Here is a 16,122-nt window from a genome sequence, read left to right on the forward strand (position 1 = left end):
TTTTAACCATTTTTTGTAATACATATATCTACAAAAACCTATGTGTTAAGTGGAGTGCAAAAACATTAATACATATTTATTTAAGTTGTAGTATGTGGCTATCCTGCAAATAAGAAATTACTTGTTGTTTAATTAAAACACTGATAATTGTTTATAATATTTTACTGATATATCAACATAAGAGACCTTTATCATAGAATATTTATAATATAAGTAAAGATAAATATAATAAGTCAAATTATAATACAGTTGAGACCACATAATTTTAGACAAATGGATTTCATTTTTAGGAATGCCTGATCTATATCCTATGTTGACAAAATTGGCAGTGACTGGTGATAATTTATTTTGAAATAAAACATATTTTTATAACATACAGTAATATGCAATTACTAGTTTTTAAAGTACTTAAAAAGAAATTCCACTTTGTAAAATAACTAAAATAAAGGAACAAATTAACACATTAATTGAAATACAATATAATACGAAAAAATATTTCAGCTAACATAAACTATTAAATAATATCACTATGTGCAAATAGTATGTACGTAGTTAAATTCGCTGAATAATTGCATTAACATTAAACTGCATCATATTCTTTAACAACCCATACAATACCTAAACATTTGTTATATTAAATATAGACTATTGGTTCGACTAACTAATGAAAGGCTAATTCTCCAAAAGTATATTCATCGTGTGACATTTTGTTACATAGTTTCTATTCTATGAAATGCACATATAAATCGCATATATCGTTTCACACACAGACATAATGCATATGTAAGTGTTAACATTTTTGGGTGAATGTCAATCAAGCACCTCCGTGATGGACTTGATCAATTGATAATGATTCATATTTTAATATAAAAATACCATTTCATGTTATACTTAGGCCTTTTGCTCATGTATTGCTTTCATTTGTGATGTAAAGTTACCAAATTTCAATGGGTGACATTTTCTATATTATGCAATTAAAATTTACATGTAAATATAAATAACAAAATGTAGTGATTAAAAGAGCCTATAACAACTTATATCCATGCAATTAACAAGAAACAATTTTGTTACTTAACATGATACATATTTTCAAAATAAGGCAAATCTTTAAATTTCAAGGCATATCGCCCTGTTTTGTGTAATTTACGCAAATGAGAAATTTTGCACAAAAATAATGGTTACATTGTCATTTTGACTCTCAGATTAAATAAATATCTGCACATGTTTATTGCAGTTAACATAATAGCCTTTTGTTTTGAAATGTATTTAATTGTTCTAATCGCCTCTTTTCGTAAGGATACAATCGCACTAGGACAACATACTTAGAGTAATCTCACATTCATGCTCGCGTATGGACAATAGTCCGTTGTCACAGTCAAGTCTTTATATATGTATTACATTGTATACATCAGACTTTAGTGGTTGGCCTTCTCTTATGACGACCGTTTCTGTTCGCGCTGCCATCGGAGTATTTTCTCTTTAAGTTCTGACGCTATAAACAAAAATGTCAAATATTTGTATAACAGAATATAAAAAAATATATTTATAGGCAAAGTAAAAACAAAATACCACTTATTTTTATAATAAATTTGCTCATCCGTTTTTTTATACTGCTCTAGGAACTCGACCAGGCACAAACACGCCTACTACTTTGGAGCACGCTTTAATATTTACTGGCGGAGAATATTATGGTGTAATGAGTCCTTAAATTCGTCAGGTTTTTATATTTTCCAGATTTAATTAAACATGAGAAACAAACGCCACATGTAGTCTTTGTGGTCACTGCATTTATTGTTGTTTTACTGATATGTAAGTATTCTTATGCTTACCTGGACGCAATTCGTCTTCATTAAGCGGCTGTCGATTGAAGGGATCTGTAGAGCTGTTCAGCAAGTGCCGCAAAATCACCGAGCGGTCCATAATCTACCAAATTAAATATTACATGTAATTAACGTGATCTAATCTGTTAGTAGATAAAAAAATATTTATATTTTTTGCTGACAATTTTGAAACGCATTACAAAACAAGGAAATTAGTTATTTAAAACAATTTAGTATGTATTTATATAAGTAGCTATCCAACTGAGGGTATTTTCAAAATGTCATACCTTTCCAGATGGTAATAACACTGGGTCGGTCATGAGGGTGTCCATAAGAGGATCTCTGAACTCTTCGGGCGCGTCTCCGAATTCGTCGCAATGTTCCCGGTTATTAACTGTAAAGAAAATAAAGTTGTATTAAAATTTGACAAGCTATTACACTTGATCAAGATGAAATTATTCATCTTCTATCAAGTGATGGAAATTCGACATCACATAATAATCCAAAATATTTTCCAAGATAAAAATATCTCCCATGCCATGCTGTTCAAATAAACTCACACAAGTTAAAGTTATATTCTAATGATACGCGAGACTTTGTCTACTTCCAATTAGTAAAATGCGGAAATAAATGATTCCCAAAAATAAAGATTTCCCATAAAAAATTACCCATGATTTCATATGCGTTATCAGCAAGTGCCTTAAAACGTTCGATCTCGGTGGTCGTCTTGATGCACGACTTTGCTAATCTCACAGCTGCCTCTTCAAACAATTCCTTGCAGAATGACCTCTGAAAAAAACCAATAATAAACAATTTATTAAACGGGAATATGTATGTATGTTACCAAATTATTATTTTAATGACAAATTTTATTATTTTTTGAAAAGATTGGACTCAGCCTACTTAGTACATATTTGTGAACATTTATTGTGCTGTTGCAAAATTCTCGAATACTATAGAGTTTTAATACTATGCAATTCATTTGATATTTTTTTCATTAAATTACTACAGTAATTGAGTTTGAATACAAAGTCCTATGACCGCGATTTTACCCATACCCATTGTTTGGATAAATTATAATGCTTATTAAGGCAGTAACAGCCTAGTGGTTAAGAAACTCGGCATCTCGATCGATTTGAACCTCGGACAAATCTCTGATTTTTCAGTTATGTGCGTATTAAAAATTAATTATCACTTGCTAAACGGAGATGGAAAACATCGTGAGGAAACCTGTATACCTGAGAGATTTATAAAAAAAATCTCAAAGGTATGTGAAGCCTACCTAATCCTTCTCATTATGAGAGGACCCGTGCCGAGCAGTGGGACAGTAATGGGTTGTTGATGATTATAATGCTTAGCGTCACCTATGAATGTATATGTGTACGTACCTCGTCAGCGGCGAGCGCGGCGTGGAAGCGCGGCGAGTCCAGGTGCAGGTAGATGTCCACGAGCTGGCTCAGCAGCCGCCGCGGCTCCCAACCGTACTTCTCGGGCCGCCTCACCTGTTAGCAACAAAACATTATTACAATGCCACTAAAATAATATTTATCAGAAGCATGTATGTGAGTGAACTGTTTATGAGTGCCTGTAGCCTAAAAGGCTAGGACGCGGAGCCTTGTATCTTATACCTCGACAGTTGTTCACATTTTTTCAGTTTATAAGAGTTTTTATATATTAAAAATAATTAACATTATTTTCCACCAACCAATTCAGATTTTCGATTACATAAATGCGATTTTTAAGCACATGAATACTTTTCATATGTACCAGCACAAATTCTTTCATATTAAAATTTGTGTAATGATTTATCTAAAACAACATTACCTTAAGGTTCTTGCACTTAGGCCCACATAGCTGCTGCAGGTTGAAGTTGAGCATGGAGGCAAGGCGGTCCACTAGCTCGGCGCGCAAGAACGGCTCCTTGATCTCCACCGTCAAGTATTCCAGCATGTCCACAGTCTCCCTAGCATATGCAAAATTAAAGCTCTCTTTTTAAATGGTTTTGGTTAGTTTACTCAACATTTGAGATGTTTAGCAAAACATAAATCTATAATTCTGATTGCGACTTGTAGGATAGATACTTAAACTAGTGGAATAAATCAATCAATGCCCGTTATAAATAATAATAATTAAATAATCAAATCTTTTTTCGACAAAGATCAAAATTTGGCATTTGTTAAATGACTAATAGGCAGAAATTGCATATACTGAGTAACGGGCGTAAATCTATTCTGAATACTCAAAAAGATAACTAACAAGATGAAAGTCAAACAAGTAAACAACAACAAGTAAATAACAAAAAAAAGTCTTTCGCTAAAGCAACGAACTCTAGAGATAAAAGTTGAATACAAATATGTTTGTCTCCAAATTAGTAGAGAAAAGCATGATAATATCGCACCTAGCGAGCGTGAGGTAGGAGCGGCACTGGCGCTCGTCCTGCGCCAGCGCGCGCGCGCGGCCCTCGCCCGCCGCCGAGCCGCTCGCCGCGCTCTCCTGCGCCTCGTGGATGCGCTTCAGGTACTGTACAAGCGTACAACTTTGTTAAGCCCGCTACACATTCTCGCGAGAACGCGACAAAAACCCGATTCGTATTAGCTCCACATTCTCGTTTCTCGTGCTTTTCTCGCGTTCTCGCGAGAATGTGGAGCGGGCTTTAGACGCGAATGATCACTGGTCAGTGGAAATCTACTTTTTTTTTATTGCTAGTACTGAAATATATGCATAGTGGGCGAGGAGATACATTATAAATATGATAAAGACGGGTATTGGTGTTAATAATCATGTAAAACTTGGAGATAATAATCTAACTAACTTCTAACTTCAATTGTCTTGTTTTTCAAGAATTTTTATAATGTTTGTTGCAAACTAACAAATAAATTTGCGTCTTTCAAGTATGCATTAAACTGACTATTAAACCTCTAAGTTTATAAACCAGAATAACAGATGCTAATTTAGGCTTAAAGCAATTAAATAATAAATACACACCGTAAGACATTCATCTAAAAGGAATGTAGTATCATTCATGAGCATATTGATGAATTTGACGAATTGCCGTCCCGACCGAGACTCTTTCACGATGGCCTGAAATAAAATGTAATATGTAAATAAAAATCCTCCCAATTAATACGAAAGTTTCATTATATCGTAAAATCGAAATCATTCACTCACTTGCTTATGAATCGGTCGTTCCCACATGCCTTTCAATATAATGCTGATATGGAATCGTATCGTGAACTTGTCATAGAACTCTGTGCTCTGACCAGTCGTCTCTATATCCGTGTAAAACTTCATCAAGGCACTTGGCAGTTGGTTCTGGGACATTGGGTGATCCATGAACTTCTCATAAACATTCTTTAGCTTCAGGGGCACAGAAACGTTAATGACGAACAACACTTCCACTATTTTGGCCACAAGGTAAGGATTCTTAATGTAGTGCGCATAGCAGATGGCGTTCAGGAGCCACGTAATGATCGGGTCCTCGATGTAGTCTGCTACTATTTGTGGCACATATCTGAAATAATTAACAAATTTAGATATAGTCTATTATAACTCTAATAACTTTATTTCATGCAGTGCTTTTAAAAGAGGTACTGCATTACAAACACAAAGTTTAAAATTATCATTTCACGATTCTGTCTAATATAAATTTTAATTATTGAGATGTATATGAATGCCGTCGTTGTGGATTTTAGGAATAATATAAATGTTCGGGACACTCACTGCACAGCGAACAGCATGAACTCGGCGATATCCTCGACGTACCACTCCGGCGTGGCTAGGAAAGCGTGCGCTGCTGTGGACGCCGCGGTGGGCGTGGCCGGGGACGCGGAAGGCGTGGCCGGGGACGCGGAGGGCGTGGCCAACGGCGCAGAGGGCGTGGCCGGAGACGACGAGGGCCCTGAGGAAGTAGATGAGGTTTCGGGGGTTGGGGGCGGCAGAGGGGCGCGGCGGGCGGCCTCCAGCTGGCGCACGAGCAACGCGCACACGGATGCGTAGAACTGCACGCTGCGTCGCATCAATTCGCCGTCTAAGAGCGCTGTCTCCGCGCACTGCTTCGACCTGCATAATACAGTATGAGGCATATTAGTGACTTAATGGGTTAAATATACAAAAATTGTAATATTGAAAATATTTATTATGTAAAAGCTTTCATCTCTATTCAATCCCCTAAACGGTTAAATTTTTAAAAGCCCTTTTTTATTGCTCATTTATAAAAGTGATCGTAGTGCATGCGTATTCTCTTTATGTTCGGATATTAAATAGAATAAACCTACTCTTTCCTTACTTTAACAAATCGTATCCAATTTTATTAATATTGTCGTTACCCCTCCACGCATTTATTGTCATAGTCGAAGAACAAAGTCGGATAACAAATACTAAACTTTACAGCCAGGGCAGCCATTTCAAGTTATTCACAAACGTCATTTTACTGTGAGCGCATTTCAGATCCGTCGTTATACCCACTGATTATTTTGAAAACTAAGAGACATAGATTTTTTTTCTGTAATACAGTAATAATATTTACACAATATGTTATCTAAATATGATAAAAAGAGAATTTCGCATTTTTGTCAAATCCGTCTTTGTTCTACGACTATAACGTATTATGCCCTTTTAAAACCCGTCGTTATTATGTTCCTTACCGATGTATCCGCTTCATCTGGCGGCGCCAGCGTCGCAGCAGCTCGCGGTTGCGGCCGGCCGACAGGCTGTTGCGCCACTGCGGCTCGATCGCCATCAGCTCCTCGATCACCTTCTGGAGATCTCGGAACGCCCTGTAAATAGTAATAAGACGAATTAGAACAAAACAATATTATTATGCTGAATAGGTTTTTTTTTTGGGAAGGTTTACTATACATAGATTTAAGTTTAATTATGCTTTTCTGCTAATAGGTCAAATAAATTATACGTCACTCAAGCCATATACATATATTAGGCAACCATAGACATTGAGTACATGCTAAAAGTATTTTTTCATCTTAATTTGCAAGTATATCAATACTATTAAAACCAATTTTCCTATATAACAAACTAGCTTTTACTTGTTGGTTCCCACGCCGTCACAAATCGATAATAATTCGCCAAGTACGAGTGGACTCACTTTCGCAGTTATAATATAAGGTAGGATAAATAAATAAGTATAATAATGACCGGATCCGTCGTTGGTGCGTGTGCAGCGCGGGGATGAGCGCCACGTGGTGCATGTGCAGCGTGAGGAACCAGCACACCGTCTGGAACTTCGCCTCCGGCCACTTGTGCTCTGGGTCCTTGGCTGTAAACATTTATATTTCTTGCTTTACAAAAAAGGAAATCATTCTAAATACACATATTCTTATTTTATGTTAATGGCAGAGGTGATGCTGTCCCTTAACATTAAATTTCAATGCCTTATCAAATTCTTTAAATGATACTGGAGAAATACCTGTGTAGTGATGGTTCTACCATAGTCAAATTACAAGAAGTTCTGCCATCTATACAATTTCAAGTTCCACACTCTCTAAAGAATGATGCTAAGTTTATAACATTTCAAATTAAGTGCATATTAGAACAAAATTATTATTTCATGTTACTGTGATGGAAAATGTGGAACTGTACGGGTTCTTCGTAATTTTCTCAAAATTTAGGTTAAAACCAACCCACCCTTGACAATTGACCCTTCTCATAACATAATCATGAAGATAACAAAACCACACAAGTAACTTACTGAGTTCCTCGAGCCAGTCCTGAGCCTCCTGCGTGGTGAAGAACAGGCGAGTCTCGTCGCGCACGTTCATCCAGGTGCCCGGCTGGAACGTGTACAGCGGGTACACGCGGTCCAGCTTGATGCGCACCGACAGCAGTTGCAGCACCGAGCACACGTTCAACATGAAACCGTCACCTGGAAGTCAAATTAAGTAAATAGTTTAAGTTTTTTATAATATAGGAGTAGCAGGCGAGCATGCAGTCCACCTTATGGTAAGTGGCTACTATCACCCATGGACATCAGTAATCAACCTCAGATTACTGATTATACCTGAGGTCGGTCACAGACGCGCGCATGCCCCTGAAGACTAAGCTGGAACGCCTCTGAGTCTCCCTTACCACACCCTTCAAACCAGAACACAGCAGCGTTAAGCGCTGCTGTTATGAGGCAGAAATAGGTGTGCCGGTGGTGCCGCCGGAATCAAACAACAAAGGGACAACAAATTTTGATTATTGCAATATATATTTGTTTCTTCAATACTCTTTATTACATTTCGATTATTGGTCGTGATTTTAGTTAAAAAAAATTAAACGTCAATATAAATGTAAAATACCTACTTATTTTAATTTGTTAAAAATATTACTAGATTGGTACTTACCTAAAATAGAACATATTATTAAGAAAGACATGTGAGTCGCGCGTTATATCCTGATTAATGCATACGAGTGGAGGGACCAGTGCACCATTCAATGTTATATCCTTATATCATTCAATAGGCTCATTTAGGCCAAGAACTACGTATTGCCTAGTTTTTGGGCAAATAAATTTTGCCTACGCCATTAATATAAAATAAAATACAGAACATTAAATTAATTTTAATAAACGTGCGTATATGCTATCTTTTATATTCAAATGTTGTTTTTACGTAAGGTAGAGTAATAGGAACAACAACTGCGCATAAAATACTGAAGTAAACAAACATTGCGGCAGCTGTTTATAAACATAAAGTTGAAAACTAATAAATTTTTGTTACAAGAGTTAGTTTCTTTCGCGAAATAAACAAAACGCACGCGAAGTAAAAGTAAAAATACCGACTCATGTTTCTAGACAAATCGTATATCTATGTTGTAAACACAGCTCATCGCGAATATTTTCGTAGCGACAAACAAAATAACGTGTAGCTAATGTAAGCATTTCCTCAAATTCACTAAGAGGCGGTGATTATATCTGGATGTTGGAAAGTAAATAAATTGGACAGATGCCAATAGAGAATCGTTTAAGTCAGACGAGGTGAGCGACATGTAGCGTAATATACGATCTATTTTCGCTGACCATTAAACACGCGCACGTAAGGACTGCGCAGTCAATGTGAACGTCTTTTATCATCTGCTCTCAGATAATAACAATGCGAAAATAGCTTGGCAATCTCTCTGATAACGACCTTATGCACGTTTCACGTAATGTCGCTTGATTACAAATGATATCGGCCCCATTTCCATTACATTGTTTTGTAAACAACTTAATTATTTGTTGGTACTTGTGTACATACATATTTAAATTGGTACCTACTGCTATCATTTAAATATATTGATATTCAAGTGGCAATAATAAGGTCCTACTTATTAAAACATTGCTGTTAAGTCCAGATAACAACCTGAATATCAGGAACATGATTACACTGGTATGTTCCTTTAATTGATGTTAGACGTCCTTACAAATTAATAGCAACGTATTAATCAAACCAATCACGTATTAATCAAAACTTTGTATAACAATAGTAAAGTAACACATAGCTTTTGTAATATAACGTATTATAAATGTACGCAACAACATACCATCATTCTATGAAAAAATATACAAGTATGCAGTTCTCTGAAATAAGTGAAAAATCGGTATTGATCTTTATTATCCTTCTTAAACTAATTCATAAGCTTTATATTGAGCATACTCATACTTGTTAGAATTTCACTTAAATGGCAACATAAAGCGAGTTACGAGTCATAAGACAAAGAATTTACCGAGAAGGTGAATCACTACAATACATGCTTTCTGTATGTCAACAACATATGTGTTCTGACTTCATAAGTTAAACGTCAGAGGAAGTAAATAATTGCGATAAGGCATTGAGGAAAACACCTATATGAAAAAACACAAATCTGTACTAATTACAATTAATAATTGAGTATATGGTTGACCCTGTGTCAGTTACGAATTATACAGATGACCATTGATCTATCAAGATTACAGACAGATTCGAAGCTATCAAGTTATCACCAATAGACATATGCTGACCAAAAAGGCGAAGGGCGAACGCCATAATTTTCTCAATTATCAATACAAACATACCTTACAATGTCTGGACTCATAACCTCTGTTCAGAGATATCTGAACTTCTGAACTCTGACTGACAGCAACCTCATAGGTGACAACGAACTAATCTTTATCACGGCTTATACTCATATCGATTTCAACACAGAACTTTTACTAAATCTATTCCGGAATAAAAAATTAAAACTTTCATACGAAATTCTAATTGGACAATACACCAGTTTCTAATATTACTGCGCACAAACAAATATATAGGTTTTTAATCCACCTTAAGCGGGTAAGTTAACACACTTACCCGCAAGTGATCTTTCATCGGTTTGCATTTGTGCTCTGCGCTCATTCCTCTGCAGTAACGCAGCGAAGTAGTTAAGGAAGGGTTCCCGAGCGTCGGGACTCAGCAGGATGTTGTGACAGATGCTGTGCAGGGAACTCCGGCTCGCCTCCACTTCCCGTTGCAACGCGAACGCAAGGCTCCGGTCTACACTGCCCGACGCGAACATGCGCTCCGCTAACCGAGGGTTCTCCTCAGCGAATAATGATATCTGCGAAAGGTAAAATTGTACATCTTTATACAAAAGCAAATACAACAAAAAAAAACAGTGTGTTAACCGAGAAACGGAACAGGTGCAAAAATAAAGAATGACCTAAATCTTGATGAACCAATTAAATTTTACGGTTTAATGGAACAAAGTAAGGAAAACTATAAAAAAATTTTTATGAGGTGCTTGTCTCTAATCAAAGAGACGCTGTATTTTATTTATGGGGTGCGTATTTCCATCAGGTGCTGTGGTCACTGAGATTAAGTGCGCGTTAAAATAAATCCTATTATCCATCGCAGTGTTAACAATCGAGAATCAGCAAAAAGCGAACCTTACTAGTCTCCAGTGTTTTCCTTTACCTGACTGAAGAAATACTGGAATGCTCTAGTGAGTGATATAAAAGGGTCGCCTCATACTCACAGGAACTGGGATTACCCATGTAGTAGGTATTTGTTATTAATACATACCAAAACAAGCACACAAAGGCGCAGCCCAAATCAATATTGTGACTATTGTGCCATATAGAATGGTGACGGAGCGACGAGTTTAGACAAGTAACTGACGCAACCGATTTTTCGATTTTGCTCTCCGACGATCTACAAAACCTATTATTTACAGTAACGTAAAATTCAAACGCTGAAAGAAGAAGAAATAAAAATAAACAATAATGCAAGAGCAACGAGTTACTTGGAAAGCTGACGTTTGCAATATATAAGCCGTCATTGTTGCGTTTAAAAATAAATATAAAGGAACTGAGGAAAGGAAGATAAAGAAACTCGCCGCAAAGAAAGGATTCCAAGATGACTTTAGTAATATAGCTATCGAATCAGAAATCCACTGTAAAATATTATACCAGGAAACTGACGTAAGCAATATTGCAATTTGACGTTCAGATACGTACAGTAATCGAGAAAAACTGCCGTCAGATATCCACAAAGAACGGGTTCAGTAAACTGAGGCTAATAGTATCGTATTCCTCACACTCTAGTAAATAAGGGCACAGAGATAAAGAAACTAAGAACGAAGTTCACGCGAATAATCTCGGCGATGCCAATATAAACGAAGAAACTGAAATACAGGGGCTGTGGAAAGTAAGAAAAGGGAACTAACCGCAAAGGACGGTCCCAAGGAGGTGACGCGGGCGCAGTGATAACGGGCGCAGCGTAGGCGCTGCCAGCAGAGCGTACATGGCCTACACAGTGTGCCATGACAACGATCCCAGAAAGTTCACGCGAGTAATATCGCAGTCTGGTGCTAATATTACCGAAGAAATTGAAATAAGGGTAGGATGGGATGAAGGGGAACTTACCGCAAAGAACGGTTTTAGGAAGCTGACGCGGGCGATTTCCCGATCGGGTGCAGTGGTAACGGGCGCGGGGCAGAGCGAGAGCAAGCGGGCGAGCAGCGCGCACACGGGGCGCTCGGCGTGCCACGACAATAATGCTGAGACGTTTACGCGAGTAATACCGCCGTCTGGCGCTAATATAACCAAGGAAACTGAAATAAGGGGACTATGGGAAGTAAGAAAATGGAACTAACCGCGAAAAACGGTCCCAGGTATCTGACGCAGTTATCTCCCGACCGGGCGTGGTCGTAACGAGTGAGGGGCAGAGCGAGGGCAGGCGGGCGAGCAGCGCGCATACGGGGCGCGACAATAATTCTGGGACGTTTACGCGAGTAATATCGCAGTCTGGCGCTAATATAACCAAGGAAACTGAAATAAGGGGTCTATGGGAAGTAAGAAAATGGAACTAACCGCGAAAAATGGTCCCAGGAAGCTGACGCGAGCTATCTCCCGACCGGGTGCAGTAGTGACGGGCGCGGGGCAGAGCGAGGGCAGGCGGGCGAGCAGCGCGCACACGGGGCGCTCGGCGTGGCGCGGGCCGGCGCGCAGCTCGCACAGCGACCGCAGCGCGCGCAGCGCCGCGCCGTGCCCGCGCCCCGCCAGCGGCGACACGCACCGCCGCATCTCCTCGCGGATGCCCATCAGCAGCGGCACGAACACCTGACGTGCCGCGACACGCAACACAACAGTTAATATACAGAAGAAGTAAACACACTGTAAGAAAACACACTGATATGTTTAAAAATAGTAGCCACCATAACTTTAATACTAGAAATGGAAGTAAATTATCAATACCTACATGTAGATTGTGTAAGGTGGCTAGATCTTTCATGAGTAACTGTATCGTACTACAATAAGACCTGACCACATCTTGAATGTCACAGAAAAAAGTTTAAACTTGTCATTAAACAAACGCTATGTAAAAAAGCGTACTATAGGCTGAGTGATTATTTGACTGATAAAACTTGTGAAGTGGTGGTAGTTGTATTGACATTCAAAAAGTATACTGTAAAGAACCTATTTTGAGTAAAAAAAAAAATATTTGATTTGATTGAACTTACACGGCGTAGAAGGATAATAGACAATTTTCAATTTTAATTTAGGTACATATGTAGTACTTATGAGAAACTTTTCATAATAAAAATTCATTATTAATATTTATAGCTATTACCTTTGTTATGCTTATTTATATCAATTGTTACCGTGACAAGTATGTATTTAAATTAAATAATATTTCTGTAGAATTCCGGGTAGAAGCACATTGAAATAGACATTTATTTTTTTGTGATTTTACGTAGTCTGTAATGTAGCTTCGTAATAGCTGAAACTGCTTTTAAATAACTGGAATCAGTTCAGGATTTTCTAAAATTACTTAATATCACCTTGTATATATATATTTTTATGATTGTATATATTTTTATGATACGAAATTTATAAAATGTAACACCAATTAATAATGGCAGGAACCATACAACATGTATCAAGATTTGTTTTTAAATATTACCTCTTCAAATGCTTCCTGTTCGCCATGAGTCGCAAGTAATACTTCTGGCATCAGACCGATCGGCGTGCTCCCGATCAGTATATAACGTAGAAGAGGAGATTTACGACAATGCTCCAATTCAAACCTCCCGCGGAGCACAAGCACGAGATAATTAACGAGAATAGTCCTCATACTTTGTAAGAGATCGTACAATGGCGGTTCCGAACTTTTCTTTGGGTGTTCCCTTTCATAAATGTTCATGTTGTTGTAAAACTTCAGAATATAGCTAACTGCTAAACCCTGGGTGGGAATAGTTTTTGGTATGGGCAGCGATGGCGCGGGGCATTCTGACTTGTCGGGATCGGATTCGGAGCCGAGCGGCCCGCTCGTCAGGGTGTCGTCGCCGCAGTCCTCGCTCAGTCTTTTTGAAGTTTCGGAGATGGCAATGAGTTTTTGATTCAATGGATCTAAGCCATCCGCAATTTGAGTTATTACATCTATCAATGCTTCAGATACTAACTCCTCTAAAGGAAGTTTGGGATTATCTAGAAGAGATTCAGCTACCGAGGGTACATAAATCCCACCTAGAAAATGATAGCAAGATATTATATTACATTCCTGTAACCTTTAACATAAGAATTGTATGAGAACATACCTGCACTGTCTTCTGACCAAGATACTTGCAGGATTTTTGCAACAATATGTCTAAGCTGATCCTCAGTTAATTCTGTGCAACTGACTGTTCTTGACCGATGTATTTTGCGAGCAGGTGACTGTGTAGGATCACTGTCTTCAACCTGTTTTGATAAAAATATATATATTATATTTGTATTATTACAAAGCAATACTTTTTGAAGTTATTTTCTTAAATAAATTCATCTCTTATTAAATCCAATTTTCAACGATAAATCTTATTTTGGTATTTGGAATGGCATGGAATTATACATATATTATAAAGTCATCAACACTCATTATTAATCGAACTGGAAACTTTCTTGATCACTTATCACATTACAATAATAAAACTAATAATATACTTCACATGTACATACATATTATATTTATGTTTACATTATTGTGAATCTAAATTATGTTATTAAGATGAAAAATTACTGATTTTCTTAACTTTAGACAAATTTAATATTACTATTTGTTATATGTAACAATATGTGTATAGCATGCTGACTATCCACAATAACTTTTGAATTATGTAATTGTGTTTTGTTATGTCAAAAAAGCTACAATTGATTATTTTTAAATATTTTAAAAAGACATCTTTATTCTGTATAAAATAAAGAAATTTGTAAGATTGTTCTACTTAACATTATTGTTATTGTATAACATTTGTGTACCTTTATTATATTAAATAAAGTTATTTTAAAAACAAACAAAATATTACTTCCATGTAATTGCAAAACACAATATAAATTGTGTATGTGGTTTCAGTGACCATGAGCAACCATAAAACTGCCATGACACTATCTATTTGCAACAAGTGTTTCAATTAAATTAAGCAAGGCCTTTGTTAACAACACTTAGGAAAATATATAATAAATTGATTGAGATTTTTTTGTAGTGTTAGTAGTAAAAAGAAAAACAAAGGAAATAACAATAGCAGATTGGAATAATTTATATAAATTATTTTGCATAAATGTCAAGGTAAGAAATTATTAAACTTCAAATGATCATAAAGCATAAAGAACAGGAACAATACTTTAATAATAATTGGCATGTTAGTATAGAATTACAGTTGCAACAATGTAATAAGTATGACTGACATACCTCCATAGGCTCCTGTTGATGCTCAGATTGAGAATTTCTTTCAGATACTTCATCTACTTCCATTGAAAGCGAGCGTCGGGAACAACTGGGAGAGGTATTGCTGATCCTAGGCCTCACTGGTGGGGGTTCCACAAACTGGGGTGGTGATATGGACCGTGAAGTGCTATCTTCCCTAGTGGATGCTCCTTCAGAACCACCAATAGTAGACTGTGGCAGGCTCCCTACCCTCACAGAACCACAACTGAGTAGTGTGTCATCACCTATTGAGTCAAAACTATTGTACTGTCTAGTCTGAGACAGGTCTGTCATTTTTGTGTCCGGCATTTCATCTAACAAATTGTTTTCAGGCTTTTCAGTTACAATCAACCCATCTGCTGGTATTTTTGTTTCATCTGTTACATCACTTTTGTTAACTCCCTCTGAATAATTTGAATCTTTTGTGTTGTCCGAATTTGTATTAGTTTCTGTGGATCCACGTGCTGGCGGCGACGAGACAAATGAGGGTGGTTGCACATTCGACAAATCGGAGGGCACGGACCCTCCGGGAGTGACGGGAGGGCTGGCAGGCACTGGTGCAGGACTGCTGAGAGCAGCGAGCCGAGCCAAGCGACGACGTCTTATCTGCAAAGGACAACAGATTTTTGCAGCACGTGTAAATAATACACGCACCTCGAGACTGCACATCGCCACACCAACGCTTTGTTTTGTTACGAAATTAGATTGGCCATACGCACTACGTCAAGGTCCGTTTACAAAATATACTACTCACCTCCTCTTGGCTTAGTTCACTCATGGTGAATGAGTCTTCTTTTCTATTGATTAATAACTATTAACTGCACAATATCACAAAATTTTCTCATTAAATGTGAAACCAGAAAGAACAACGGAGCAAGCCACACAACGTCAAGCAGTCAGTCACCTCTTTGGCTCAGCTGAGACGATTGGTTATTTGACGTTTGTTGTTGGAGGATAGATGACGAGAAAGTATTGAAAATTAACGCGTCATCCTCGTCCCAGCCCTACATATCAATTTTTAATCTGTAGCTTGTGGTACCAAGGCGATTATCATTTCAAATAAGTTTCGTTTTACAAAATATATATTTTAAGAAAATAATAGACTTCTATATAAAATATGAAACGAC

At 37.3% G+C, this 16,122-nt stretch overlaps 1 protein-coding gene across 1 annotated transcript; it reads right to left on the bottom strand.

The window, feature by feature from the left end:
• Positions 1–144: 144 nt before the first annotated feature.
• Positions 145–15,968, bottom strand: Ube4B (Ubiquitination factor E4B). Its single transcript, XM_073089003.1, has 19 exons — positions 15,750–15,968; positions 14,981–15,601; positions 13,854–13,995; positions 13,220–13,782; positions 12,127–12,375; positions 10,127–10,373; positions 7,525–7,698; positions 6,972–7,092; positions 6,464–6,595; positions 5,541–5,879; positions 4,989–5,331; positions 4,806–4,901; positions 4,219–4,340; positions 3,645–3,783; positions 3,209–3,322; positions 2,489–2,609; positions 2,108–2,214; positions 1,830–1,923; positions 145–1,492 (listed from the first exon to the last, which is right to left on the bottom strand). Exons 1-19 carry the CDS (start codon positions 15,771–15,773, stop codon positions 1,434–1,436), a joined length of 3,807 nt encoding a protein of 1,268 aa, XP_072945104.1. The 5' UTR covers positions 15,774–15,968; the 3' UTR covers positions 145–1,433.
• Between the last annotated feature and the right edge of the window lie 154 nt (positions 15,969–16,122).

The sequence above is a fragment of the Epargyreus clarus genome, unplaced genomic scaffold (assembly GCF_041222505.1).
Source record: "Epargyreus clarus isolate Ecla_fem2 unplaced genomic scaffold, WU_Ecla_fem_2.2 ptg000027l, whole genome shotgun sequence".
Classification (NCBI taxonomy): Eukaryota; Metazoa; Arthropoda; class Insecta; order Lepidoptera; family Hesperiidae; genus Epargyreus; species Epargyreus clarus.